This window comes from Salvia hispanica, chromosome 5 (assembly GCF_023119035.1).
Source record: "Salvia hispanica cultivar TCC Black 2014 chromosome 5, UniMelb_Shisp_WGS_1.0, whole genome shotgun sequence".
Taxonomy (NCBI): Eukaryota; Viridiplantae; Streptophyta; class Magnoliopsida; order Lamiales; family Lamiaceae; genus Salvia; species Salvia hispanica.
In genome coordinates, this window is record NC_062969.1 from 38,774,715 (window position 1) to 38,801,473 (window position 26,759).

The following is a 26,759-nucleotide window of genomic DNA, read 5'->3' on the forward strand; positions in this document are numbered from 1 at the left end:
ACTCTCGGTCTCTATTCAAGTGATTGTCATTTTCTTTATTCTTTTTTTTTACAAAAATCATTTTAAAATCTCTAACTTTATTTATTTTTATTTTTATTTTACTTTATATCTTTCTTACTTTGTTCTTTCTCTACTTAACTTACCAAAGACCACTTTTGTAACAAAAAAATCGTTAACTTAACGTGGAACAGAGAGAATATCTTTTATCTTGAAGACTTGGGGATATGCAATATTGGTCCAGGAGTAAGTCTTTTGCGTGACAAAGTTCTCAATGGTGCGCGACTGACCTTTGATTCTTCCTACATAAATGATAAGTGTAATTCGCTATAAATGTGGTGAAAATAGTTGATTCAGACTATTGTTAAAATCAGTGGTAAATTCACAACTTTACTGATCAAGTCAAGTCGTCTGATTTATTCTCAACAAAATCTCTTTGTCGCAGTATATACTGACAGAAAGATTAATGTAAACATGCCCACTTCATAAATCCAACCATATTGGTTGACAGTCGATAGATATAATTGCGACTACCATTCATTTGTAGTGGGTTAATTAATCCCCAACAGCAATTTTGGGTCTTCGTATAATTATATTTTTAGGCTTAATTCAAATCCTATCTTGATTATGCTTCATTATTTTTGTACTATATTTGCTCTTCTATTGTACCTTTTCCCAATATCCAAAATTATACTCCCTCCATCCTATAGTCCTACTAAATACTAGTACTACAAAACATTTGTGTTTTGGCATTAGATTTTATATAGTGGTTTTTTTATGTTGAGTGGGGAAAAAATAGTAAAAATAAATAAATATTATACTCCATATTTAATGGGACACATGAAATATTGAAAATCTCTGATTTAGTATCGCCTGAGATGTGTCGCCTTCTCATATATCATCTGTGCTAATTTTCTAATATTATACACAAGCGGGTAGTGATAAAATGAAAACATATCTGTATGAACTCAAAACTACTCAACATACTTCAACACTGTTTCAATACAATATCAACACGTATAAAATTTCAAGATTTTAATGTCAACACAAGTATCAACACAATATCTACACAACATCAATCATTGACTAGTTGAAATTGTCGACATTTTTCCTTGATGTTTTTTTGTGATCTGTTGACATTTTCAATGTTAGATCATAGTTTTGCAATTGTCAATATTTAGAATTTTCATTTGATCACGTTCACTACACAAACAAGCTATATTTATATTGATGTTGTCACGATGACAACGAAAGCAAGAAATAATATTGTTAGGAACCGAATTATTCTAGTACGGAGTATTTTTTACATACATTTATATATTTTAATAATACTATACTACCTAACTATTAATGGTAAATTTCCCTCCTAGACTATTTTAGCAGCCATTGTTTTCTTGCTAAGATTTAATATATATTGACATTGTGATGAATTTAGAATAATTAATTGCTATGTCGTCTTTATTCTTCTTCTTAATTATAGTACATATAAAAAGAAGTGGTAGTCTGAGTGCTAAGTCATCATTGATAAGTGATGTTAACATTTTTCTATTATAATTAAGCCATTTTCTCAGTTTAAGTGGGGTATACTATATAGTTGACCCATTCATTACTTTTTTTGTAATAAATCCTTCTCCCCCAAATTAAATTAAATATAAAAATATGATTGGACAAATGTATCTCTATTTTCTCCCACACCGCGTGACATGATTCATTATCCCCTTATTTTCCAATTTAACACGCAACTAATCCCACCTATCTCATAACTATATAACATATCCCATCCCCAAAAACCCTAAACTATTAAACCCAACCAAAAATTAAAAAACATGGAAGAAATGGCAATGGGGTTTCGATTCTTCCCAACCGAAGAAGAACTCATCTCATTCTATCTCAACAACAAGCTCGAGCTAGAAGAGGACAAGGCTAGCAACATTCATCGTGTGATACCGATCCTCGACATCTACCGCCTCGACCCGTGGCAACTCCCGTGTACGTGTAATTAATGACATCATCAGTATACACGCGACACTGGCCAATTTGTTTTTCTAATTATTACTTCATTTGAATCTTAACAGCTCACTGCGGGGAGCTGTGCCACGGGACACGGAGCAGTGGTTCTTCTTCATGCGCGGCAGGAGAGGGAGGTGCACGGGGGAGGCCGAGCCGCACCACGGCCTCCGGGTACTGGAAGGCAACCGGGTCCCCGAGCCACGTGTATTCTTCGGAGAATAAGGTGATTGGGGTGAAGAAGAGCATGGTGTTCTACAAGGGAAGGCTCCCACGGGGAGGAAGACTAAGTGGAAAATGAATGAATATAGGGCTATTAAGGAAGACCCTACTAGCTCAACGCCTATGGTATGAATTCGGTCAATTCATTTATAAAAATAAATATTGTGTCTATTTATATGATAATGCGATTTTTAAATTTATTTATTTATTTATTTGAAATTGCAGTTGAGGCACGAAATGTGTTTGTGTCGGGTTTATGTCGTGTCGGGGAGCTCGAGGGCGTTCGATCGGCGCCCTACTAGCGTGGGGAGACCTCTTCAGCCGGAGTTGTGAAGTAAAATCGTGTAGCGATTTTAGTATAGTTTGTGGCGTTAACAAGTTTTATTTCATGTTACTAATTACTGAAAATGTGGGTTTAATAGAAAATGATTTAGAACAGTGCTTATATACACGTTGTACATTAATTAATGCAAGGAAATTGTCGTCTATTAAAATTAGTTACAGTAATTGTGGTAAGTTTCTCTCTTTAATAAAGTTAATCCCATTTTTCACTATCTAAAGCACATTTTCTCTCTATTAGTAGTATTATTTTACTTCATCAGTTTTGCATTAAAAATCGTATCGTATATGAATAATTATGGACACATGTAATTTTATGATTTATATTTTTCCAGTTAATGTGTGCATGAATTCATGGCCTGATGAATTTGCTGATATCCACATATATAACTATATAAGGGTTTTGTTACAAAATTAATTAAAGAATATACGAATCTCTCATAGACACAATAAATTTAGAGCATTTAATTATATTAATTGGTTTGATTAAACACTATTAGAGAGTGTATATGAATTGGAGGAATACACACCCATTTCAAGAGGTTAAACAAATATTGCAGTGTGGATTGTAGATAGTGCAAAATCCTCGTGCTTGACTTTATGTTGCATATAGGTCAACATTAATGTGGGTTTAATTGAAATTGAGAATAAAATAATAACAACAATAATAATTGTGGAAGATTGCATATTAAATGGGGCAAATGAGCTGAATCTTGTCATTTTCTATGGTAGAGCAATCGCTATAAAAGACTTGGTCATCACTGTCAATTTATTATTTACATTACTAAAATTGTTCAGTTAACTGTCAAACATTTAAGATTTATATATTCGATTTTTGAGAAACATAACTACCAAAATGGTACAGAAAAATCTTTAATGGAAAGCGATGTGACAAATTCCAATTCTAATTCTTAAACAAATTATTTTATCATATGTAAAGTTCAACATGTTGTATTATTTTATCATATATATGTATAGTTGTATACTCTGTGTAAATCCGTACACTTTTGAAGACTTAGAAATCATTTTGAATCGTCTCATTTATAAAATACTAAAAGATATAGTAATATTTTAATTTATAATCTTAAAATGTGTATTGTTTGAAATAAATCATAAGAATGAAATACCTACATCGGTGTATGTGAAATTGTGAATGCACGATATAACTTTATCACTATGAATCTATATTATCTCAATTCTCAGCCACTAATAATTTCCACTTGCATTTTCCTTGTAATTAGTTACAACTTTTGCACTTACATAATTTCACAAAGAATTGACTAGAAGTCCAGATCGAGACAGTTATGGTCTTTTCTTTATTTTCTTTCCATTTAAAAATAAATATATCACATTTAATCTATGTTAAAATCTTGGTTTTATATATTTTATGTTGATATTAACTAGTAGTAGTACTATTTTATAAATTGTTATTAATTGTAGTATTGATTTTATTTGAAAAAATTACTGATCAAACATCGAATTATTCCCTTTAAATTATTATGTGAAGTTGAAAGAGAAGACACATAATTAAGCTTTAATTTTGATGTAATTAGCAAAATTAGTGATGTCATTAATAATTTATAAGCTATTATATGTATACACATGAGTAGTGTGCTTATCGAAGTAGTAAAAAACAACAAAAGTGACAACAAGTATTTATTTGATGGCAGCTTTATATATTTTCAATAATTTAATTTGATAGTTTAGTCAATTTGTACATCATTATTATGAGCTAGTTATACATTGGATTTTGCAAATGGACATCATTAACACTAAGACGAAGACTATAGTCAAACAGATTATGAAGTCGACGTCAAAATAATTTACTCCATATTTTTCTAGTTTTGTTGATTTGTTCCATCCTAATAACGTGCATTGAAAATTTCAAAGAATTGGATAGTTGAGAGTTATAGTCATGCCAACTTAAAAAAATGTATTCATAAAGTTTACATTTTGCCTAGTTTTTTTACGATTGTCTTTTTATTTATTTTTTGTTTCCCACTGGAACATATTTTTTAGCTAAGTTTTTTCTTTCTTTATACTCCACAATTTTAGCACTTCCAACCTTATACAATATTATCTTTAGTAGCGTCAATTTAGTAAGAGTCAAGAAATAATTTTTGACAATTTTCGATAAATTCAATAGTAGAAAAAAAGTTGAAGTGTTTTTTTATTGTTAAGACTTAAGCCCTCCACTCTTTGTAATTCCAGTATACCTTTTCACTCTCAAGCACACTTGATCTCTTTCTTTAATTATTTATTTTATTCTTTTTTTACTTATTCAATTTATTCTCTCTCCTATTTTACTTATTATATAATCTATGTGTCCAAAGAATTGCCTAACTGTAATTAGACGAAGGAATATTTATTTTTATTATGTTATTCACTCGAAATACTTTTTTTTTTATGCCAAAATAAAATCTCCATCACTTCAAAGCAATGAAGCAGTACCCCCACCATAAATATAAATATGCTGAAATCCAAATCATAAAAATAAAATCCACACAAAACTAAATAGCCTGAAAATGAAGAAGGCCCATATCGCGAATAAATCTGATGGTTGGGCCTGGGCCCAAATTTTTTTTTATCGAGAAGGCCCATATCGCGAATAAATTGAACTCCTACTATGTTGGATGGTCACAAAATGGTGGGGGAATTTTGCCCTTGAGGCCATTTAATTGATATAGCTTTAGTTTTTTATTTTTGTTTTTGAAGTAATACAATTGGTGTTTGATTGTCTGTGGTGATGACAAGAATTGGAAAGTTAATTTGTTGTGTGAAATTTGCATTTGCTTTTGTTCTGTGTTAATAGTGTTAGTACTATTTTATTTGCCAAGTGATTCTTGTGAGTGAGGGATGTTCTGTTGAATTTCAAAATAAGTGGAAAGTTGATTTGTTTTGTGAAATTAGAAGTTTCTTTTGTTCTGTGTTGTTGGTGTTATTTTGTTTGCCAAGTGATTCTTGTGATTGAGGGATGTAACCATAAAACAAAATGTGGTGAGTACAACAATCTCCATATTTATTTCTGTTGAATTTCAAAATAAGGGAAAGATAAATATGCAAAAATATTAAAGCTAGCTACTAGTACAAGCTTAGTTGATAATATGATAGCTCATGGAGATGGTGTCGTTGGAGGAAAGTCGTATGTCAAATAGGCGTTGATGGTGGTGGAGTCGAGGGCGGGTTGTAGCTTGGAAATTTGGGTATGTGGTGGTGGTGGAAGAGGTGGTCGAACAAGTGGTGGAATTGGTGGTGCCAGTGGTGGTGGTGGTGAGGTGGAGTTTCTGGAACACTTGGTGGTGGAAGAATTGGAGGAGATTGATAGGTTGGCGTTGATGGTGGTGGATTATATAACGGGATTAGTGGCGGAGTCGAGGGAGGGTTGTATCTTGGAGTTATGGGTGTGTGGTGGTGGTGGTGGTGGTGATGGTGGTGGTGGTGGTGGTGGTGAGGTGGAGTTTTTGGTACACTTGGTGGAAGAGTTGGAGGAGATTGATGGGGTGGCGTTGATGGTGGTGGATTATGTATCGGGATTAGGGGTGGAAGAGGCGGTGGATATTGATAGGTTGGCGTTGATGGTGGTGGACTATAGACCGGGACTAGGGGAGGAAGAGTCGGAGGAGAATGATGGGTTGGCGTTGATGGTGGTGGCTTATAGACCGGGATTGGTGGCGGATGAACTTTCGGTATACTTGGCGTAGGAGGGTAAACCGGAGTTGGTGGTGGAGAGTAGGTCGGAGATGGCGGTGCATCTCCGGGCAGTGGATGGAAGTAGTGATGCCAATGCCAATGCCAAATTGGCCATTTGAAGGGACAAAGGGGATTTGTTGAAGCGACAAAGCTAGGCAAGATCACAAACACTACGACAATGAGATTCAAGAAAAGACTCACAAATCTCATGGTGAAGAAGTTTGTGATGAAAGTGCAAACATTATTGAACTACATTTATAGAGGGGATTGCATTGAAGCATTGATTTCAAGAATTTATGGGAAATTTGGTGATGAAAATGGCACTTTCTGCATGGTTTTGTACAGATGTGAAAAATGGTTGAGCAAGATTGTTTTCTACTTATTTATGTTATTGGTTGTGAGGGTTTTACAGTTCATAGTTCCTATATTACAGGTAGTATTTCATTTTATAATTTGATTTTATTTGGAGTCAACTTGGCTACACCTATGTAACTGTTTTTTACCTTTGTCAACTAAAAATGGAATATAGTTTAAATGAATAGGTGACAGATACGTACTATTTATGGTACTTTGGTGGTAGTTGAATTAAGTCATATGAAAAAATTGTGAAATACTAATAAGAAATTACGATTATTTTAATAATTTTTCTATAACATTGGTGCTTTGAATCTATATATATTGTAATTGCATAATTTATTTTGCATTTCATAATGAGAGAGTGTTTCCAAATTCCAATATACTTTTCGTAATGAATAAAATAGATGATTTATGATTATGCAAGCATTTTTATTTTTTAAAATCCACCGTTTTAGTGAAAATATTAATCCAGCGAAATTAGCTTAAATGAAACCAAATATCAATATTTCAATCCTCAAAATAGACACTTCCTAAATGTATAATCTACCAGTAATTGGTAACTGTACTTTCAATTTAAAAACAAATGAAAGTTTTAATTTCATTATGCATGTGTTTAATAATTTCATTCCATTCCTCACATCATCAAAATATGTCTGGTGAAGGTACATTTGTTGGGTTATAAATCCATACCATATCGGAGAATGGAGGAAAGTTGGAAGATGTATATAATTCCCGTCCATCCTCAATTAGTTTGAGACCTTTTGAGGTCCTAATGTGTGGAATTGATTACCAGAAACATCAATTGTCGGTAATCTTAGTGTTCATGATTATAACAATCAAGTTCTACCAAAATTTCCAGAAATTCGATAATAATTCATGATATTTTTTTTATCAATAAACCATATTCAAAATTAATCATAAATATTTAGGTGGAGCAAGTTAATCAATAATCACAACTCCTCCACACATAAAAAAAAAATAACCTAATCTCATCCTATTTTCAAAAATCCATAAAAATGATTAATTAACTAATCCATCTTCAACCAAAAATATTCCCTCTCCATCAACGTTCTATAAATTCTTCACCAATTCTTCAACACAATATCTTCCAATTCTCTCTTTCATCTAATCGAATCCACAAAAAATCACGATGAATTCGACAAAAAACATATCCGAATCCAAAGCCGTCGCTTACACATCCGCAATTCCACTCCGGCAAGCTCCGTGGAAGAGAGGCGCCTCAATTTTCGACTTCATTCTCCGGCTATGCGCGGCGGCGGCCGCCCTCGCCGCCGCCGCCACCATGGGCACCACCGACGAAACGCTCCCTTTCTTCACGCAGTTCTTCCAGTTCCAAGCCAGCTACGATGATCTCCCCGCTTTCACGTAATCACACTAAGCGTTATCGTAATTTATTACTTTTATTTTAGTCGAAAACCGAAGTGCTAGCTAAATAAACAACTTTCCGAGTACATGTTTGCTCGGGAAGTTATCGAGGTATTCAGTCTCAAATTTTTTCAGACCTTTGACTTAAAATATAGTGCTCGATAAGTGGTTGAGAATATTAATTAGGGCTCGGTGATTAGCGAGCAATTTTAGTGCTCCCTAAAGCCTGTTTATTTAGTGGTAGCTTAAATTGAATGTATAGTATGTGGTTTTATGGTACGAGATTCTCTATTATATTTTGGAGTAGGTAAATATTTATGGCTGTTCAGATATATTTTCTTTAGGTTTATTTATTTGTGTATGTGTATACCATACTAAAACGATGGTACAAAATCGAATACATATACCATACTAAAACGATGATACAAAATCGAATATTTACCGATCTATTGATCAGTGCTCGGTGATATCTCAAAATTTTCTTTAGATATCATGAATGTTAATTGGTGCTCGCCGCTCAGTGATTTTTGTTAAACTCTTGATTGCCTCTTTTGTAGTAGTAGCTCGTATAGATGTGTGTGTATGATTTTATGATACGGGATTCTCTAGTGATCAGTGCATATTAATGTCCTTTTTCGTATAAAATGCTAAAACGATGGTACAAAATCGAAAATAGGTTTTTTGTGGTGGCAAATGCTATTGCTAGTAGCTACCTAGTGTTATCATTGCCTTTCTCCATTATTGGAATTGTTCGACCTCAAGCAGCGGGAATCAAGCTTCTTCTTCTCATATTCGACACGGTAATTAATTAATATTCCAATTATTATTATTATCACATTTAATCTCCTACTTTAATTAATTTACAAAAAAAAAATAGCAATTTTTAAAAATATAATGAAAGCAGGCGGTGGCGGCGTTTACGACGGCGGCGGCGGCAGCAGCGGCGGCGATTGTGTACCTATCGCACAACGGCAACTCGACGGTGAACTGGCTAGCCATCTGCCAGCAGTTCACCGATTTCTGCCAGCGTGTGAGCGGCGCGGTGGTGGCGTCGTTCATCGCCGCCGTAATCCTCATCTTCTTGATCGTGCTTTCCGCGGTGGCGCTGCGCAGCCACTGATTTTCAGGAGCTTCTTTGTTTTTCCACTTTAATTTCTTTTTATAATTTCGACATTTGTGATTGTTAAAAATCATGTAATTATTCGGAGATGCATTGAAATGTGAAAAGCTTTTCTATGTCAAAAGTTGGGTTTTTTCTACGGGCTGTGAAATTGGCAAATAATATAATAATTTTTATCTGGAATTTGTTATTTTCCACGAGTGAAAAAATTTCAGATATATTAATCGATTGAGAAACAAATGTGGAGGGTATGCTTCAAGAAAAACTATTTTCAAATATTGAAAATCTTGAAATTCATAAAGTTGTCGGGAAATTACGAAAAAAATCTGTATTCTGATATTATTTGCCGGAATTTTTTCATTGGTGGAAAATAACACTCGAAATAAAGTTCGTGATATTATTTCATAATTACAAAGTTCGTAAGAAAAATCCAATTTTTTGACAGTAACATATTATTAGGTGTCAATATCTATTTTCTATATTATAATGTGAAGATTTAGGCACTATCATTCGACACCAGTGATTTTTTTTTGGTTAAATATTAATAAAAATAAAGTTTCTAATTTCGTTCCAAAAGTTTTAAAACAGTACCATCTCAAATTAAACAAACTTTCACACTTTTAAGTTTTAGCATTACTTTTAATTTTAGTAATTCAATTTACTTCAATCTTACGTGTCTAGGACTTGACCCATCAACTATTTTGGCTTGTGAAAATGATTTATAATTTGAATCATAAGAAATTGAGATATGAACAGAACGATGACTATAGTCAATTAGTCATATTCAATAGTTATTTTGAGAAAATATAAACTCATTTAGAATTATCCCGAGTATTGAGGAAACATATTGAGTATTTTGATTTTTGAGGTAACAAACAAATACTCCATAAAATCAAGTCACGAGTAAACAAATGGCGAAAATCAGCTGCTGCGGACACGTGCGAAATGCCACGTGGAAAAGAGATGCAAATGCAAAATAAAAGAAAAAGAAAAACTAAATTCCTTAGTCACGTGCTCTTCTTTTTATTTTTCTTCTTCTTTAAACTCAGCCTTCTATTTTTTTTCCTTCCCACAAAACTGCCCTCTGTTTCTCTCTCTATCATTCTCTCTCCACCTATACATACATATAAATTCACACACACATCTACACACACTCTCTCCGAAGTCATATTCTCGCTCATCATCGCCTTCGCAACACTGCTACAGCTATCTGATTGATCGATTGAATCAGGTGAGTGTCTCCAGCTTGGAAACGGGTCAACTCTTGGGGGGTTTGATTTCTTAATTCAGTTCATAATTAGGTTTTGTTTTTGTGATTTTTAATCCGGAAATTGCGAATCTCCAGCTCCTCGATTGATTATTCGAAGTCGATTTTATGCGTAAAATGTATGTGTGGCGATTTTTTTTTCGTGCGATTTGGGTGATGTTTCTTATTAATTGAAGGTTTACTGTATTGATGCGCGCAGTGTAATTTAATTACGTGTTATTGGTAATTCTTGGAAATTGAAATTCTTGATCACTTGGTGATTGCGGTTGGGAATTGCCTTGTTCTTGAATGGTTGATCTTGAATGATTAGTAAATGCTCTGAATCCAGTTTTTATGTGTTGATTTCTTTTGTCAAATGAATCACGACAGTTGTGTTTGTCTATTTCTTGAGGTTGAAATGTCCAGAAACTTTTACTTATGTGTTTATTTCTTTTGTTTCAATTGCAGTTGTGGAGTCTTGGATGTGATTATTCGTTATCCGGGGCTTAAGCACTGGTAAATTCTAGTACTCATTTAAAAGAGGGTTTTGTTGGTCAAGAATAAAAGGTTTGGAGGTCTAGGTCTCATGAGAATTGTCAGGGGAATGCAGAGATTGATTCGTGCTGAACAGAGCATAGCCGGCTGGAAGAATAAATCACTTACCCGTGGAATTGGTGTGACTGCTCCCAAGGCCAGAACACGTGACAAACTGAAACCTGTGAATCTCTAATTTGGGTAAAAATAAGAGGATAAAAAGTGTCTCCTTGGGTTCTCAGTGAAGAGGGTAAGTATGACTCGGATTGTAGTGCAGCGAGGTTCTTCCGGTTCATCATCATCATCATCGTCTTCATCATCATCCAACCAAAACAGATCATCAACATCACCACCTACTCCATTGTCTTCTTTGGCTCCTCTGCAGTCACAAGCTTCTCTGCAGTCACAAGCTTCTCCACAGTCACAAGCTACTGGCACTTCTTCGCAGTCACAAGCAACAGTGAAGGATGAAAATTCGGTAGAAGTGCAAGATCAGAATGTACTGGATGATTTGTCAGATCATTGTGCTGTTTCAGACAACAAAAGTGAGGATCCTTCTCCTGGAGGTTTGAACAGCAACCTGCAAGATGAAAAATTGGTAGAGGATGAGATAGTGCATAATGATGACAGTGTAGGTCCCGGAGATTTGGTTAAAGGGGTAGTAGGGATGTCGATGGAGGGGGAAACTGATGCAATGGTTGGAAGTTCTATCCAGAAGATCCCTGGAAGTTCATATCCACCACCACCACCTCCAATGCCTTCCTCAGTGAACTCGACTTTTAGGAGATCTCCATCTGCGGACCCAGTTGCAATTAGAATAGGCCCATCCAGGAGACCTGCAGCCTTGCCTGGTGTATCGATCAGATCACCGCCAACTGAATCTCGCCCATCTTCACCTCGGTCTCATTGCGAAGGTGAAGGATATAACAGTGCTGATGAGCAAAGCCAGAGCTTTTGTTTGGGCTATGATGATGCAGTGAGTTTTATTTGGTTCAGCTTTTTGAACAATTGTGTTTCATTTATACATCCTTGAGCTCTACTATTATACCTTTATACAAATAAAAATTAAGAATCTATCTACAAGTCAATGTCTTGCTTGCTGTTTTTTTTACTGTTGCATGGTTAAATTAATTCTGGTGGTCTATATGTTTATGTGTTACAACTTGCTAAATAATATTAGTTCATGTGCCAGAGTAGTGTGATAACCACTTCTTTTATCTGATACAGGAAAAAGAACGCCAATTTGTGATTGATTTAAGGCGAGTGAAAGGCTTGGAAGTGAAAAAAATGTTAGAGGATGGGAACTGTCTTTTTCGTGCTGTTGCAGATCAAGTATATGGTGATTCAGATCTATATGATTCGGTTAGACAGATGTGCATTGACTATATGGTAATTTTCTGATATTCTTTATTTTCATTAGTACACCCCTCTTGTGCTTGTGGTCAGTGCATCTCACCTAAACAGAAAATATATTTGATGAACTTTGACTGAGAAAACTCTCACTTGTACTATCAACGAAGAAGCTAGTCCTAGCTCCTAATATTTACTGAGGTTACTTCCTGAGCAGTAGTTATTTTACTAGTCTTTGACAGTTTCACCTTTCAAAATATGCGGTAATTAGGTGCTGTATCGTTTCGTAACTGTTAGTGATTGATTTTGAGCAAAACAATTAGCATACGGTGTATTTGTTTGGCTTGTTCCTCTTAAGAATATAACCATAAATATTTGTTATGACTTACATGCTTATTAATGTATTAACTGATATAGTTAACATGCAATAGTTATTTCCTAGGCATCTTTTCCTGATGTTCTCTTTGTGCATTAACCATATTATGTAAATTCTGTTGTAGGAACGGGAAAGAGATCATTTCTCACAGTTCATAACAGAAGGTTTTACTCCCTATTGCAAGAGGAAAAGAAGAGATAAGGTACAATCTTGCTAGTTGTCTCAGCATTCATATTTCACTCACCAAAAAAAAAAAAAAAAAAAAAAAAAAAAAAAAAAAAAAAAAAATCCCCCCAACTCTAATAGTTTGGAGATCCAGCATGCCCACCTCAACCACCTACCTACTTTATGATAAAAAGGAAAAACATGATGCCTTCTATGACCCGTCGAGTCGTCCTTTCACTGAGATTCGGCCAATAATTTATTTTTTGAAACATGATCTTCAGAAACAGATAAGTTAGAGTTGCTAGAACATAGGGGTTATATATGCCTATTGGTTATGTCATAGAAATTGAGCCTCTATCATGGAGGGAACTGGCTTTTCATGTTCTCATAAATGTTAGTATGATTTGAAATAATGAAGAACCATGTCATTTTGTTTCTTGTGTATCATTTATTAATGATTGTTCGACCCAACTGGAAAGAGAACTATTGGGGAAGAAGTGGAATGACCCGAGCCTGAGTGGTTGTGATTCTTCGTAATTTGGGGTTTGTTCTTTTTGTTTTGAAGGTCTATGGAAATAATGTGGAGATTCAGGTTTTAGCAGAAATGTACAACCGGCCTATACATATCTATTCCTACAGCACAGGTGATTTATATGCATTTTATGATTTTTAATTCAGACTTTCTATGTTATATAAGATCCCTTCTTGTTAGTCTAGCAATTAAATCATTATTTATGTGATGTAGAACCTATAAATATATTCCACCGAAATTACCAGACCGACGAGCCCCCAATTCTGCTAAGCTACCACCGTGGAAATCACTACAATTCTCTTGTTGATCCACTTAGGCGGACCATTGGTGCTGGGCTTGGATATAGTTCCCTTCGAGGGGTAAGTGTGTGTTTTTGAACATTCCTTCATACGCCGCATCCTCATGCTCGCCGCTTTTGGTGTTAATCCAACAGACGGACATTGATGCGGGTAAGATAAAGGCAGCAATCAAAGCTCAACAGGATCAACAAATTGATAATGTAAGGATGTAACATCTCTAAAGAATGGAACAGTCATCTGTACTCTGAAACTGACTAACAGATTTGTTTCATTCGGTAGGCACTTCTTGCTGAGGGACGCTTCTACTCGGACATTGAGCTGACTGAGAGGGAAATGGAACGCACGGTGATGGAAGCTTCAAGGGCAGAGTATCTAGCCAGTAATATGTTCAAGCAACAAGTCGGTCCTATGGGGTCCTCGACTTCTGGAGCCGAACCCTCATCCTCTGCAGCAAGTGAGTGCTTACTGAAAAGGCTTGGACAATTATATAAATTCTTTGCAATGAGCTGAACTTGTAACCTTTTTGTCTTGTCAGGAGCATCCGGAAGTGTCTCCAGGCAGGAGGGAGAGCGGGATCAGGGGTCCAGCCCAGGCCTGAGCAGCAGCAGCATGCAGGTGCTGCTATCTATGGGGTTCAGCTATCTGCAGGTGGTCGAGGCGTTTAGCATTTTTGGAGACGACGTCGATTCCATGGCCTGTTACCTGATTGAAACGAGCAGTAGTGGCAGAAATAAAGGCAAAGCAACCGAGAAATAAGAATGATGCAGCAGAGCTTTAGTCAGACTCTTTAATCTCATTTGCCAACAGCTTGTGGAATTTTGAACTTGCTCTGCTTTTTTTGGTTGTTTTCAATATGAGAAATACTCGAACCACAAAATGGGAATCTGCTATGCTTATCTTCCTTTAGCCATTCAAAAGGTCCTGTTTTAGAGCATGCTTCTATTGATTCACTGTTTTGTGTGCGCTGTGTGTATGTGTGTTCGCTTGTTGTGTTTCAGTCTCGTATTTTATTATCTTCGATATAATATGAGATTGGCATGGTTCAAATTTTATTTCGAACTTATAAGGATTTTTCTCTTGGCAAAACTAAGATATTGCCATGTCCTTAAATAATTACTATTTGAAAATTAGTGAAGTACTATTTAAAAATTAGTACTCCCTTCGTTCCCGATTAAGAGTCATATTTTGACCGGGCACGAGTTTTAAGAAATGTAAAGAAAAGTTGATTGAAAAGTTAGTAGAATGTGAGATCCATTTTTTTATATTAGTTTTATAATAAAATGTTAGTGAATTGAGTTAGTGGAATGTGAGACCTACTTACTATTTATGGGAAAAATGAAGTGTGATTTTTAATTGGAGACAGACTGAAATGGAAAAGTGTGACTCTTAATCGGGGACAGAGGGAGTATATTTTTGTAACTACTATACTTTTATTTAACTAAAATTAATTAATAAATTTAAAACAATTTCGTTAATATAGCAAAATGGATAATAATGTAAGAAAATCTTCTAATGTAATTTTTTTTATAAACATTTACAAAATATTTGTGTTATGGAATAAGGAGAAAACTCAAATTGGAAAAAAAAAATAAAAATAGCGGAATGACCGATATACCCCTAACCCAACTTAACCGACTTTAACAAAGCCTGCTAATTGAGAAAATCTATTTTCACAAGAGTAGAATTTAGCTCTGCTGCAAAAAATAATCTAGGGCTCTCTCTCTCTCTACACACGCAAGGAGGAGTGAGATAGTCCCTGAAACGATGTCGCAGAACGGCAAATTGATGCCCAATCTCGACGAGAAGACCACCAAAGTCCTCAATCTCACGGTGCTGCAGCGGATCGATCCCTTCGTGGAGGAGATTCTCATCACCGCCGCACACGTCACCTTCTACGAATTCAACATCGACACTAGCCAATGGGTACGCTGTCTGAATACATTACTCCAGCAGCTCTTCAATTTGATGATTCGTTTAGGTTAGGGGTTTCTGTGTTGTTAATTTTTGTGATTGTGGATTTTGTGTTGGCAGAGTCGGAAGGATGTGGAGGGTTCGCTTTTTGTCGTTAAGAGGTGAGGCGTTCGTTGTTTCAGTTCCGTTTCCATTTTCTGGTAGATTGAATTGATTTAATAGGGTATTTGAATGAAATTTGTTGTTTTTTTTGTGTTGGTTGGGGGATTTTGTGAGTTTGTTGTTTAATTCTGCTTGTTATTTGATGTTTGGGGTTTTTTGTTTGTTCAGGAATACCCAGCCTAGGTTCCAGTTCATAGTAATGAACCGTCGAAATACTGGTTAGTCACTGATTTTATCTCATTCTGTAATTACTTGGGGTGCAGAGGGGGGGTTTTTGCTTCTAGTCTTTTAAAAATATCTTTAATCTTGGTTTTAGATCTGTATGCTTATATATTAGTACTAAGTTTTTTGATGTATAACAAATTGGACTAGTTGTGTTTTCAGAATTAGAGTTCTCAATATCATGCTATACAAGAGTGATTGACAAATATAGGATCTCCATTTATACGATTCAGTGACCTGTCTGATAAATAATCTTGTAGTAATATTATGCAATAGTTTAACTTTTTAAGCTTACCATAGCTATATTTGGATGCTTAAGGCCTGTATTTTCTGTTTTAAGCAGATAATCTGGTGGAGAATCTCTTGGGAGATTTTGAGTATGAAGTCCAGGTTCCATATCTTCTATATCGAAATGCTTCACAAGAAGTAAATGGAATCTGGTTTTACAATGCACGTGAATGTGAAGAGGTTGCGAATTTGTTTAGCAGGTGTGATATCAAATACTATTTGCTAGTGTTTTTGTTTGCATCTGTTACTGTGTAACTCCATAGAGTATGGTTAACATGCTAACTTATAAATATTTGTTCTGGTTTTATTATGAAAGGAACTATGTAGCTGTCTTGGGACATTTATCTAACTGTTTTTAGTTATATGCTTATTATGGATTGTCTTGTAATATTGTCTCATCACTAACGATACTTAATGCATATTCAAAGGTGCCTACAAAGTCCAAAATATCTTCTGTGAAAGGTAATTCTAGTTTGTATCTATTTAATTCTCATTGACGTGAATTCACTAAGTTGATATTGTGAGATTTGAGTTATACCTTGGCTACATCATGATCAGTCAGACAGCTCTCATAGTCTCATCTCACAACAATCAATCATGCTGTTAGGTTTAGCAAATTTCAACTAACAAATACAGTGGATTTCTATGCTGAAAATCCCTCCTTAATTCTACTTTTTATCTTCTCAGTGAATTTGAAGAACTAGAAGCAGTTCCAACACTGGCAGTAATGGATGGTCCCCTAGAGCCAACATCTTCCATTGCTAATGCAACAGAGGTTTCTGATGATCCTTCTTTTATGAACTTCTTCAGTGTACGTTTTTTTGTCCTTTTAAATTCATGATGTTTGCTGAGTTTTGACTTTTAAGTATTACGTAGAAGGTTAGACTTGATGAGTAAGCATTTTATACAGATTTTCCTTTTGTTAGTATCCATAAACTTATCGATGTGGTGTAGCTGAGTTAGGGAAAGGTGAAATACATTGCTGCTGGGATTTCCAATTTCCTTTAGATTATTGTGCTTTCTTTGGTCAACCTAACTTAGGATCAAGAATCACTCTGCAGTGATATGATATGAAAATAGAGTTAAGTCTGCATTTAATGTAGAGACTAATGCTCTAATTATTTATTTGTTTCTGTATTAGTAATTGCTTATCCAATGGCTATTGAAATTATTCATGTTGTGAAACATATTGGGATAAATTTGAATGTGGAAATTATAAATTTGCAGAATGCTTTGAACATAGGAGCTGCTCCAAATACAACAATGTCTGGACAACCTTTCAACCCCTCTGCAACTGTTATTCCTGCATCCCATCCACAGATTGTTTCTCTGCCAACTTTGACAACTGCTCAACCACCATCTAATTTATCTGCTTCTACCCCTAAAATGTCCATTCTTGAAAACACAGAACGTACCACAGCACAGCGTCAGCTGATCTTGTGAAACCATCGACTTTTTTGGGCCTCCTCCTTCCTCTGCTGGACTGGCTTTACCACCCGTATCATCAGCAATTCCAACTGCACCTCCATTAAATACTCCAGGAAATCTACAGAGACCATATGGTGCACCATTACTTCAGCCATTTCCGCCACCAACACCCCCACCATCACTCACTCCAACTGCTCCTACACCAAATTATGGGCCACCTATCAGCAGAGAAAAAGTTCGGGATGCACTTCAATTGCTTGTTCAGGTATTTATTACAATTCGTAAAATCTTAAACTGTGCATCAAAATATGTGATTTTTGCATTGTTATAAAAATAACATTGGTATTATTCTTATGCTCATGGTCTTATAATTTTACTCGCAGGACAATCAATTCATCGACATGGTTTACCGAGCAATGCTTAGTGCAAACCAACAATCGTGATAAGTCATCAGAGGTTGCTGGTCAAGTTTCCATATCCTGCCTTAATCCTCATTAGGTGGAAATTGTACAAGTCATTGTTCATTATGTAGTTTTCTACGAACCATAAATGTTCCTATGCAATCCTTGTATAGAGTTTGCATTAACTCATAGTTGATTTATATTTCGTCACTTCCTCAATAGTATATTGTTTCATTTTTCACATTATGGTTATTACCTTTCTTAGCACCAGAAATCAATTTCGCCTATGTTGAGTTGAAGCCATAAAACTGGAATATTTGTAAGACAGATAATTTGGTGCTTGTAATGGAGTTAAAGTAAATTCACTTAAAAATTCTGAAAAGAAGAATAAGCAGGAAAATTGTCAGCTCCATCAACATCAAACTAGTCTAAAACAAAATACTCAGCATACAATTACGTGGTGAGCTCTGTTAAGTATGATGCTTTAAACAAAATTTTTTCTACATTAGTCTATCCCCTTTAGGGTACGAGGGAGGGCTGAATTGACCCAAAATGCCAACCATGGGATTGAGCACTGCAGCTCCCATCCAAGATCTATATGATGCCGCATTAATGAATCTAACCAAGTGCTCTGAGAGTTAGGCTGTCTTGACTCTGCGGGAGGTGGGCCGACGAAATAGGCTTATCAGATCATCTAGACCCTGTGGAAATATATAAATCAAATCAAGATTCCAAATTTAAGACACAGAATCCTCATTTCTTATCATTGTTAAATTCATGTCAGATTTGAGTCCTTTTTGTATCAGATGTCTTCCACTATAAAGATTTCATAAAATTTGGGTGGAGAATGAAGAGGTGGCCTACCCTTGTAGTTATAATCAAAAAACTGAATAGAGTAATAAGGTAAGACCCGAGAACCAGAAGCAGAAGTAAGTCAAATGTCACACTTGCGACCTGCAACGAGGAGAGAGTGGTTAGGGTCTGTGTTGATTTCACTGAAGGATTAATTTCTACTGCAGGATAAAATACAATGGTCTATATATCAAATTAGGGACACAGAGATGGCAACAAATGTTCTTTTGCTTGGCATTAACAATCAATCTAGGATTGATGACATAGCCTAAAGAGAATAGAAGAAAAAGAATCTAGAGAACAAATTTCCAAACTGGCCGGCAGATCAAATCAGATTTCAGAATTTTAGGTTTGGACCTGATAGATGTGTAAGCTGCCGCTTGTTGAGTCGTAAAAAGTAAACATCCCATCAAGTACTTCATGTTGCACTCTCACGTCAGCAGTGTGATCTTCCAATTCCTATCAGAAATTTTTGAGCAGCAGTTATAAGTGGATGTCCTATAAGAAAGGACACGATACCAACAAAAGTACAAACGACAATTTGCAAGGAACAATGCAACCATGAACTGCTCTTTGAAGTAGAAAAATATACACCACTAGTTCTGATTAGTTGATGAAAACAATTGAAAATACAGATCATGTGTGTTTGACAAGGAGTCAATGTAAATTAGACTAGAGTGATATATACCTTTTTCAGTGCCATGATAAGAGGATCATTCTTGGAAAGGAATGGAGCCACTCGAGGTGTTGTTGACAAATATAGTAACCATGAACGTATGTAAGAAGGATTTACTGCTAAGCTACTATCATCTGCAAATACATCAATGTTTTTGCCCTCCTGGCCATAAATATGCCTCTGTTAATGAGAAATAAACATTTGTGAGAGAACTGAGAAAATATTACAATCACCTCAATAGAAAAATAAAATTCAAGCAAAAACTAGCTACAAGGGTCTTACTGCAAGACTTTCAGCAACTAATTTTGCACTTCTGATTATTGAATCTTCATCAACAGAATTCCTGCAGAGGTGACCAGGGTTGACTATAGAATGATTCATACAAAAAGGAGTTTTAAATTCAAAAAGAAAAATAAGTGATTCTCATTCCTCGAGTAACAACCTGGTATCTGACAGACCTCCAACACTTTCTAGAAAATCAGGTGCAACAGAAAGCTCAGACAGTGTAGCTGCAGTAACTCTCAGCCTCGAAAATTGTTCATGCTCCCACGCAACCTAGAATCATAAACAGCTTGAGCATATAAAACCTCGGAAATTGAGATGAATAGAGAAACAGATCAGCAAAATAATTCATCTTTTAAAGATAAAGACAAGCCTCTTGTGTCCTACTGCTCACTGAAACATAGCAGTCAAACTCATAAAAAAGCACAAAATTACTAATTAAGATTTTACACCCATCACACAAAAAATAGAAGTATAAAAGGTGCAAGTTAATTGACCAGCCACAAGGCAATATCAGGAATGTTTAAGCTGACACAAGAAAAAAGCACACTTCATCTTAGAACACTACAAACAATTTTTTAGATCATTGTCTGAATAAATAAAAGGCTAGTCAAATATAACTCACATAGACAAGTCTTATAATATTTTCAGTACGCATATTTAAAATCTTGCAGTTTGGATCTGATGTTACCTACCCGAGGATTAGAAATGTTAATCTTCTTGTGCTTCAGCCCAACTTTAATCCCAAGTTCTTTAGACACACTAGAGAAACCCTGCAACAGTGCATTTGTAAATAATGCAGGAAGCACTTGAGCAAAGAACAGCTGTTAATCCCTGTCTTATTCTTAGAGCCATACCTCAAATATTTGTTTAATGTAGGCATTCTCTGGAGGCTTAGACACATGGAGATATAACTCATTGTGGATAGAACCAATGCTATTCAAGCAAATAGAATAATCAATTGTCTCACGCAAGCGTTGATCCAACCCATGGAGCCACTAAAACGGTGAGGTAAAATGTCAGAATATTATAACAATGATCCAAGTGTATAAAAAAGGGAATAAGGGGAGAAGTAAGCACCTTATGAGTCCCATTGTAGTTATAAGGCCCTCCAGATGTCAGTGCAAAGAGTAAATTATACCTTCCTCTTGTCTTAGGATTTGAATATAAAATTGAGAACAATCTAGCTATTTCTAGGAGTGCTACAACACCACTTCCATTGCTGTCACTTCCCACAGATAATCCCTGTTAGCATAGAGATGCATAATTAGATACCGAGCTTCGAGCAACAATCCGATTTAAGTAGGAAAGAGATTTACTGGTGCGGCCCCAAATGTATCGTATGATGCCACTACAGCTATGGTAGGAAGTTGATTTGAATCTCCATCAGCTCTCAATCCTGGCAGCCAACCCTGAAAAAGTAAATATTTGAAAAGCTTACAAATAAGTTGAAGTCACAAGGGTAGCTCAAAGACACATCAAACAAGCCACCAAGTTCATGCCCTAGATACCCCAATATAAAATATCAGGAAAAACTAGAACCTGGATATTTGATACAGTTGGAGACACAATTTTCTTAGGTTCAGGTGCAGCAACAACAAGCTTGTATCTGAAACATGTTAATAAAGGAATCAGCTACGATAAGATTATTTGAAAAGGATTCCCCAACAAATATATCAACTAACCCGCCAGTTGTGGCAGTCGCCAGCTGACCAGTAGCATCATTCTTCTTGACATCAGCTAGGACAGCATTGACATGGTCATCCTCAAAACCGAAGTACACAGGATACTGAAAATTGTGATAATTATAATCAGGCAACAGATAATTGCTGAAAATTAGAAAGTAATTTATTAAACATTAAATCAATTAATCAAATAACAAATAGCTACAAACATGTTAGCAAGAAGCTAAGCATGTGATAGAAAACCTCCCTGGCCTTTCAGACACAAATTTATTTTGTATGTACAAGCTAAACTGAAACTTCATTTTCTTCCATCGAATGAAGAAGTAGAGAGATGAAAAACATGAATTTGATCAAATAAATACATGTTACATAAGTACATCAAGTAATCTATTTCACTCACAGGGATGCTTGCATGTATAAGCAACCGTTCCAGATCAAGCAACACTTCCTTAATGCCTACCGCAGGAGCATGACCTGCTTCATCCTTGCCACCTAACATCTGTGGATTGAGAACCTGGGGGAGTAGAAGCAATAAACCACCTAATGGCTTCTTCTCCTCAATATATTCTGCAATGATAAGTACAAATAAAGAAATAGGTTACAGCAGTATGATTAACGAATCAACTGCAGAAGTAATTGTACATTTTTGGCGAGGATTGTGATAAACACAACCAATACTAAAGCATGTGTGGTTATTCAGTTACAATGTGCTGGAGAAAAGGAGCTAATGCGCCATTTAGGAATTGAGATTTCAAGTAGATTTAGTCAAGTAAGAAAACAAAATAGTTAAGTAAAAATGAATTCAACTAAACTGCAGTTTCATCCTAAACTAACGCCTAGAACTTCCAGATTTTCTGGATTGTTCAAGTATTCAATCACTAATGAATGTGTGGTTATCCAGTTACAATGTGCTAGAGAAAAGGAGCTAATGCGCCATTTAGGAATTGAGATTTCAAGTAGATTTAGTCAAGTAAGAAAACAAAATAGTTAAGTAAAAATGAATTCAACTAAACTGCAATTTCATCCTAAACTAACGCCTAGAACTTCCAGCTTTTCTGGATTGTTCAAGTATTCAATCAACTAAATCATCCAAAACATACAACCACATAATTCCACCGAGAACAACAATTCTGAATTCCATAACCTCGAAAATAGAGCATAACTGCTTCGTAATGAATAGAAAAACAAGCAAAAAAGCACGAAATGCAGGAAATTAGCGACCTCTGATGAAAGTGAGATTCAAATCGCGGACGGGGAGTATTAGGACGGTGCGCGAGAGATCGGCAGCTGCGCCAGCTGCGGCGGAGGAAGAGAAGAGAGAAGACGCGGCGTGGTGGTTGAGAGCGGCTAGTCTGGATCCAAACGGCACGCCGGCCAGATCGTACTGCACGAGGCGGTAGACGTCTACGACGGCGATGGCGTCACAGAGCTCGGCGCACGCCATGACTATAATCAGCAGCGCAATTGCCGACGAGTACACCGGCTCCACCAACGCCGACGACTGAGATTTCGCCATTGGTAGAGGTTTTGGAGCTTTGATCTGAAAGAGTGTGGGAAGTCTCTAGTCTATTTAGTCTTTATGTGTGTGTTGTGGGAGAGATTTTTTTTGCCATTAATATTTATTAATATGAAATTATTAATTATGCGAGCTCTAATGTTGTTATTATCAGTATTTATTACTCCTCAATCATCAATTTTACTAATTAAATTTAGAGTTCCTTTGGTAAGTTCTCTGCCGCTAATGATAACCTGAAAAAAAAAAATATTACTCTCTCCGTTCCTAGAAAGATGACCCATTTCTCTGCGAGTTACCTATGCTTCTTTGAATGCAATAAGTTCTAGTAGTAAGTTTCAAGAAAATTGCCTTCTACAAACAAACCAACTAGTAGTAAAAATAGACTTTTCTGTTGGCAAAATTAAGAGAATACAAGAAGAGTTTAATGAAACCAATCTAATACGTATAAGCGAATTTATATACATACTACATATATCTACTTCCTACTGCAAGAATCCACAATATGAGAGCCAAAACTTGGGTTTCACGAAGAATTCCGACATCTGACCTCCACGGCTCCACAGGTTGGTGAAGTAGTAGAAGATGTTGCAACATTCGTTTCATTGTCTGATTCTACTCGTACTCAGGTATAGCTACATCATCTTGTTTTTCTACTGCTAAACTTGACTATCTCCATCGTGTTATTTCTCAAAGTGTAGTTGATTGTTTGAGACGTTATCAGAACTCAAAGGTAGGGGGGCGGGTGTTATGAAGTTCACAGCTAATGTCCACGGATAAGTCCTTGTGTCTCAGTTATAGTTACTTCACCTGCTCGCATGAGATCCCATGAGTTCAGTCACTGGATCCATCTGCACTGTCGGGAAAGATAAACTGAAGGTCTTCATTGTCTCGATAGACTTGCACCAGTGCAGCAGCCTTATATGCAAACAGCCCGACCATAGCTGGCACGAGCTATGAGACAACATCAACAATTAGAAATGCTCGAGAATTCCTTGTTTGGGACAGCAGTTAAAGTAGAGGTCACTCAGCTGTGTTTTGCAAATCAAAATTATGAGTGTCGTGATCCAGTTTTGAGAATTACCTGAAAATCAAAAATGTCGTGGGTGAAATGCTGTGACAGTTCCCACAGGCCGTATATTGCAGCAGGGATGACGAGCCTTGGAGATGAAAGAGCAAGACCAGCACCCTTCAGAGTTTTCTCCAGCGAATCCTGCAGATCCTCGCTTCTTATTCCAATTCTGATATCATTCAATTACTATTAGTTAGCACATTGATGGAATAAACAGAATTGGTCTCTAGGAGGAAAAAGCTTCACTTTTTGGCCTTCTTTGTTCTGAAAATTTCTGGAACCATTTCTCGTGATACGTTGTCCGCCTGTTTGCACAGAAGTTGAAAATACAAGCAACTGCAGGAGCAAAATTACCAAGAGGAACATGGGACCATCGATATGAAGAACATGATAGGTACTGTTGAATCGTCAAATGACAGAGATGGTAACAGCACAAGGGTCCAAGAATCGTCAAACTATAATTCGTACGAAGAAATGTTTCCAAGAGTTACCTGAAAAGAACTCCTGTTGCATAGCTCACAGCAGCCTGTGCAACACAGGATGTGGTTAGCATATTTTTAAGGGAATGCTTATTTTGAGCTTGAGAAGGATTTTGATTCCTAAGCATCAGATTTTTAGGATCAGAGTAATGGTAAAGTGAGTTTGTTCTGAGATTTTCAAAAATGACTTCTATCAAAACTAAATGAGAAAAACAGAGATAAATGAAAAAGGAATAAATTGGACTCTGAGGATTTTGAATCATAAAACAAACATGGATTCAGATCCACATCTCAAAATCAACAAAGGCCAAGGTTGTGAAAGATACCCTCAGACAAAATATAGATATGACATTTACTTCAGAGCATAATAATCCTTTTTTTCTAGTTTTCCAAATAACATGTCTTGAGCTCATAGAAACATGTACGTCTTGACTTATTTACCTGGACTGATAAAGTTACGAGACAGTATCCACTACAGGCAGTTCCAATGGCCACAGTCAAAAGAAGCAGCTCCCTTTTTAGCTGCATTCAAAATGGCAAAAGTCCACATATTACCAGACTGGAGAAATCCTATGATGCTTAAGATTGTCTTGTCACACCACTTAACAATATAGTTGAAATAAGTAATGAAAATGCATCTAAGTTGATCATTTCCCCCACACGATCTACCAAGATTCAGTCACTCTAATACTTAAAGCTATCCTAACAGTTGAGATGAAATGAAACCAGTGGAACTGATAAATAGAGTTTCAGAGTCCATACAGCTTCATATCTGAGGAAATTCAATCTCTTCCTTCTCTCACTCTCGTCTGCTACCTCCTATCATCGATTCACCATCAGCAGAAGCAGTGTAAACATCGTCAGTGAATCATCTTAACAGATAACAAGAACTGCACATTCTATAATTTTGCTTGTCTCACAGAGAAACCAGACAATAAAATCAACGCAACTTAGTGTACAACCTTCATGGTCATTTTCTTATTCATTGGCGCCGAGTCAGTGTCTCCCATCAGCCATTCACTAGTTTTCTTCAGTTTCAGGAACCCACCTTCACTTCCCTGTCCAAAAATCTAAATTGTTGGTAATGCAAATAGAAATTTTCTTTATAAAATTGCATAGAGAACTAATCATCATAAAACCTTTACATAACAAATAGGTACACACACACATTTATGCTGACAATCTAAAATATACATATACATGTAAGGCATCTACCTCAATTGCATAGAGAACTGCAGCTATAATGCAAACAACACTTATATGCAGAATGCTTTAAAAAGCAGAATATTATTGAAAAAACTGAAGAGGCAAAATGTTATATACCTCTTCGAAAGCCTGTTGCGCATTGAAGTTCTCATCATCAGCAACCTCCTCAAAATTTCTATAATTTGCATTAGCACCCCTTAGCCAAAGTTCATCGCAAATTCTCGCAATAATATCGCCATCGGATTTCCTCTCTCTGAAGAAAGCTTGCAAGACATCATCTCCAATCAATTCATCCACTTCTACTATCAAAACAATAACAAAATCTGTTAGCATTCACATTTTCAATAATATATAAATAAACCTAAAAATTTGGGGCAATTACCGGGAGTAGTCGAAGATTTGAGGCTGGAGAAGACGGCCGGCATCCTGGAGCAGAATCGACGACGATTAATGCAGTGAATGAGTGGATAATTTGGGGAAAATCCAGTAGCTGAGAGAGAATTCATTGTTTATTTGCTTTTTTTTCTCCTTGAATTTTGCAGCTACTGAGATTGAAGGTTGCCGTCAACAGATTACAAGATAGACTGAAGATAAATCTTCTCAAGTGGAGAAGAAACCTTTTATTAAATGACGGATTTGCCCTTCCAAATAACGATTTTTTAAAATGTATTGGGAATTTTTTAATGTTAAAGTTTTTTTTTCCTTTTTTATTCTTATAAGAAAATGTTCGAATTACATAGAATATTAAATAATCATATTTACTAACGGAAATGTGACGATCAATTGAACAAGTACGAGTTTTTTAAGTACATGACTTTCTCTTTTTCGTTTGAGGCAGCTACACTGGAGATGAACCCACGGGCCCTTGCCGATGAATGTCGTCATCTGACATTGTTGATTGACTCACGGCAATCGCCCGTTGCTCGCCTACTTTCACGACACCATCCGGCATCCGATATCGA

At 36.0% G+C, this 26,759-nt stretch overlaps 4 protein-coding genes and 2 pseudogenes across 7 annotated transcripts; 4 read left to right on the plus strand and 2 right to left on the minus strand.

Annotated features, from left to right (window-relative positions):
* The first annotated feature begins 1,822 nt into the window (after nt 1–1,822).
* Nucleotides 1,823–2,638, plus strand: LOC125186279 (annotated as a pseudogene).
* A 5,098-nt stretch (nt 2,639–7,736) lies between these two features.
* Nucleotides 7,737–9,242, plus strand: LOC125191150 (casparian strip membrane protein 2-like). Its single transcript, XM_048088636.1, has 3 exons — nt 7,737–7,998; nt 8,675–8,798; nt 8,903–9,242. The coding sequence occupies exons 1-3, from the start codon at nt 7,763–7,765 to the stop codon at nt 9,116–9,118; spliced, it is 576 nt and encodes a 191-aa protein (XP_047944593.1). The 5' UTR covers nt 7,737–7,762; the 3' UTR covers nt 9,119–9,242.
* Nucleotides 9,243–10,195: 953 nt separating this feature from the next.
* Nucleotides 10,196–14,530, plus strand: LOC125189057 (OVARIAN TUMOR DOMAIN-containing deubiquitinating enzyme 6). 3 transcript variants are annotated; one of them, XM_048086229.1, is made up of 10 exons: nt 10,196–10,349; nt 10,833–10,880; nt 10,965–11,874; nt 12,126–12,287; nt 12,749–12,826; nt 13,355–13,433; nt 13,535–13,680; nt 13,755–13,820; nt 13,900–14,074; nt 14,156–14,530. In XM_048086229.1, exons 3-10 carry the CDS (start codon nt 11,155–11,157, stop codon nt 14,374–14,376), a joined length of 1,647 nt encoding a protein of 548 aa, XP_047942186.1. In that variant the 5' UTR covers nt 10,196–10,349; nt 10,833–10,880; nt 10,965–11,154; the 3' UTR covers nt 14,377–14,530. The 3 variants fall into 3 exon arrangements, with proteins under 3 accessions (XP_047942186.1, XP_047942187.1, XP_047942185.1); XM_048086230.1 differs by having other exon boundaries at nt 10,975–11,874; XM_048086228.1 differs by having other exon boundaries at nt 10,833–11,874.
* A 753-nt stretch (nt 14,531–15,283) lies between these two features.
* On the plus strand, nt 15,284–18,273 carry LOC125186551 (annotated as a pseudogene).
* Nucleotides 18,274–18,382: 109 nt separating this feature from the next.
* LOC125186571 (nicalin-1-like) lies at nt 18,383–23,092 on the minus strand. The gene is made up of 14 exons (XM_048082953.1): nt 22,749–23,092; nt 21,928–22,094; nt 21,528–21,631; nt 21,385–21,451; nt 21,162–21,254; nt 20,923–21,087; nt 20,700–20,840; nt 20,538–20,615; nt 20,003–20,115; nt 19,843–19,903; nt 19,573–19,740; nt 19,242–19,343; nt 18,897–18,986; nt 18,383–18,733 (listed from the first exon to the last, which is right to left on the minus strand). Exons 1-14 carry the CDS (start codon nt 23,041–23,043, stop codon nt 18,671–18,673), a joined length of 1,707 nt encoding a protein of 568 aa, XP_047938910.1. The 5' UTR covers nt 23,044–23,092; the 3' UTR covers nt 18,383–18,670.
* A 318-nt stretch (nt 23,093–23,410) lies between these two features.
* On the minus strand, nt 23,411–26,365 carry LOC125186945. 2 transcript variants are annotated; one of them, XM_048083432.1, is made up of 9 exons: nt 26,180–26,365; nt 25,915–26,096; nt 25,554–25,649; nt 25,354–25,410; nt 25,033–25,113; nt 24,604–24,638; nt 24,359–24,448; nt 24,125–24,281; nt 23,411–23,994 (listed from the first exon to the last, which is right to left on the minus strand). In XM_048083432.1, the coding sequence occupies exons 1-9, from the start codon at nt 26,301–26,303 to the stop codon at nt 23,875–23,877; spliced, it is 942 nt and encodes a 313-aa protein (XP_047939389.1). In that variant the 5' UTR covers nt 26,304–26,365; the 3' UTR covers nt 23,411–23,874. The 2 variants fall into 2 exon arrangements, with proteins under 2 accessions (XP_047939389.1, XP_047939388.1); XM_048083431.1 differs by having other exon boundaries at nt 25,915–26,099.
* Nucleotides 26,366–26,759: the final 394 nt, after the last annotated feature.

What these genes read in the sequence shown, in the direction of transcription:
- LOC125191150 (XM_048088636.1), top strand. Translation starts at nt 7,763, where the DNA reads ATGAATTCGACAAAAAACATATCCGAATCCAAAGCCGTCGCTTACACA. An exon ending in GATGATCTCCCCGCTTTCAC is followed by an intron (nt 7,999 to 8,674) that starts GTAATCACACTA and finishes AATCGAAAATAG; the next exon opens with GTTTTTTGTGGTGGCAAATG. An exon ending in TTCTTCTCATATTCGACACG is followed by an intron (nt 8,799 to 8,902) that starts GTAATTAATTAA and finishes TAATGAAAGCAG; the next exon opens with GCGGTGGCGGCGTTTACGAC.
- LOC125189057 (XM_048086228.1), top strand. Translation starts at nt 11,155, where the DNA reads ATGACTCGGATTGTAGTGCAGCGAGGTTCTTCCGGTTCATCATCATCA. An exon ending in GTTTGGGCTATGATGATGCA is followed by an intron (nt 11,875 to 12,125) that starts GTGAGTTTTATT and finishes TATCTGATACAG; the next exon opens with GAAAAAGAACGCCAATTTGT. An exon ending in GATATAGTTCCCTTCGAGGG is followed by an intron (nt 13,681 to 13,754) that starts GTAAGTGTGTGT and finishes TTAATCCAACAG; the next exon opens with ACGGACATTGATGCGGGTAA.
- LOC125186571 (XM_048082953.1), bottom strand. Translation starts at nt 23,043, where the DNA reads ATGGCGAAATCTCAGTCGTCGGCGTTGGTGGAGCCGGTGTACTCGTCG. An exon ending in ACTACAATGGGACTCATAAG is followed by an intron (nt 20,841 to 20,922) that starts GTGCTTACTTCT and finishes TCACCGTTTTAG; the next exon opens with TGGCTCCATGGGTTGGATCA. An exon ending in GCAGCTTACACATCTATCAG is followed by an intron (nt 18,987 to 19,241) that starts GTCCAAACCTAA and finishes TCCTCGTTGCAG; the next exon opens with GTCGCAAGTGTGACATTTGA.
- LOC125186945 (XM_048083431.1), bottom strand. Translation starts at nt 26,303, where the DNA reads ATGAATTCTCTCTCAGCTACTGGATTTTCCCCAAATTATCCACTCATT. An exon ending in CAAATCTTCGACTACTCCCG is followed by an intron (nt 26,100 to 26,179) that starts GTAATTGCCCCA and finishes TTGTTTTGATAG; the next exon opens with TAGAAGTGGATGAATTGATT. An exon ending in ACGACATTTTTGATTTTCAG is followed by an intron (nt 23,995 to 24,124) that starts GTAATTCTCAAA and finishes GTTGTCTCATAG; the next exon opens with CTCGTGCCAGCTATGGTCGG.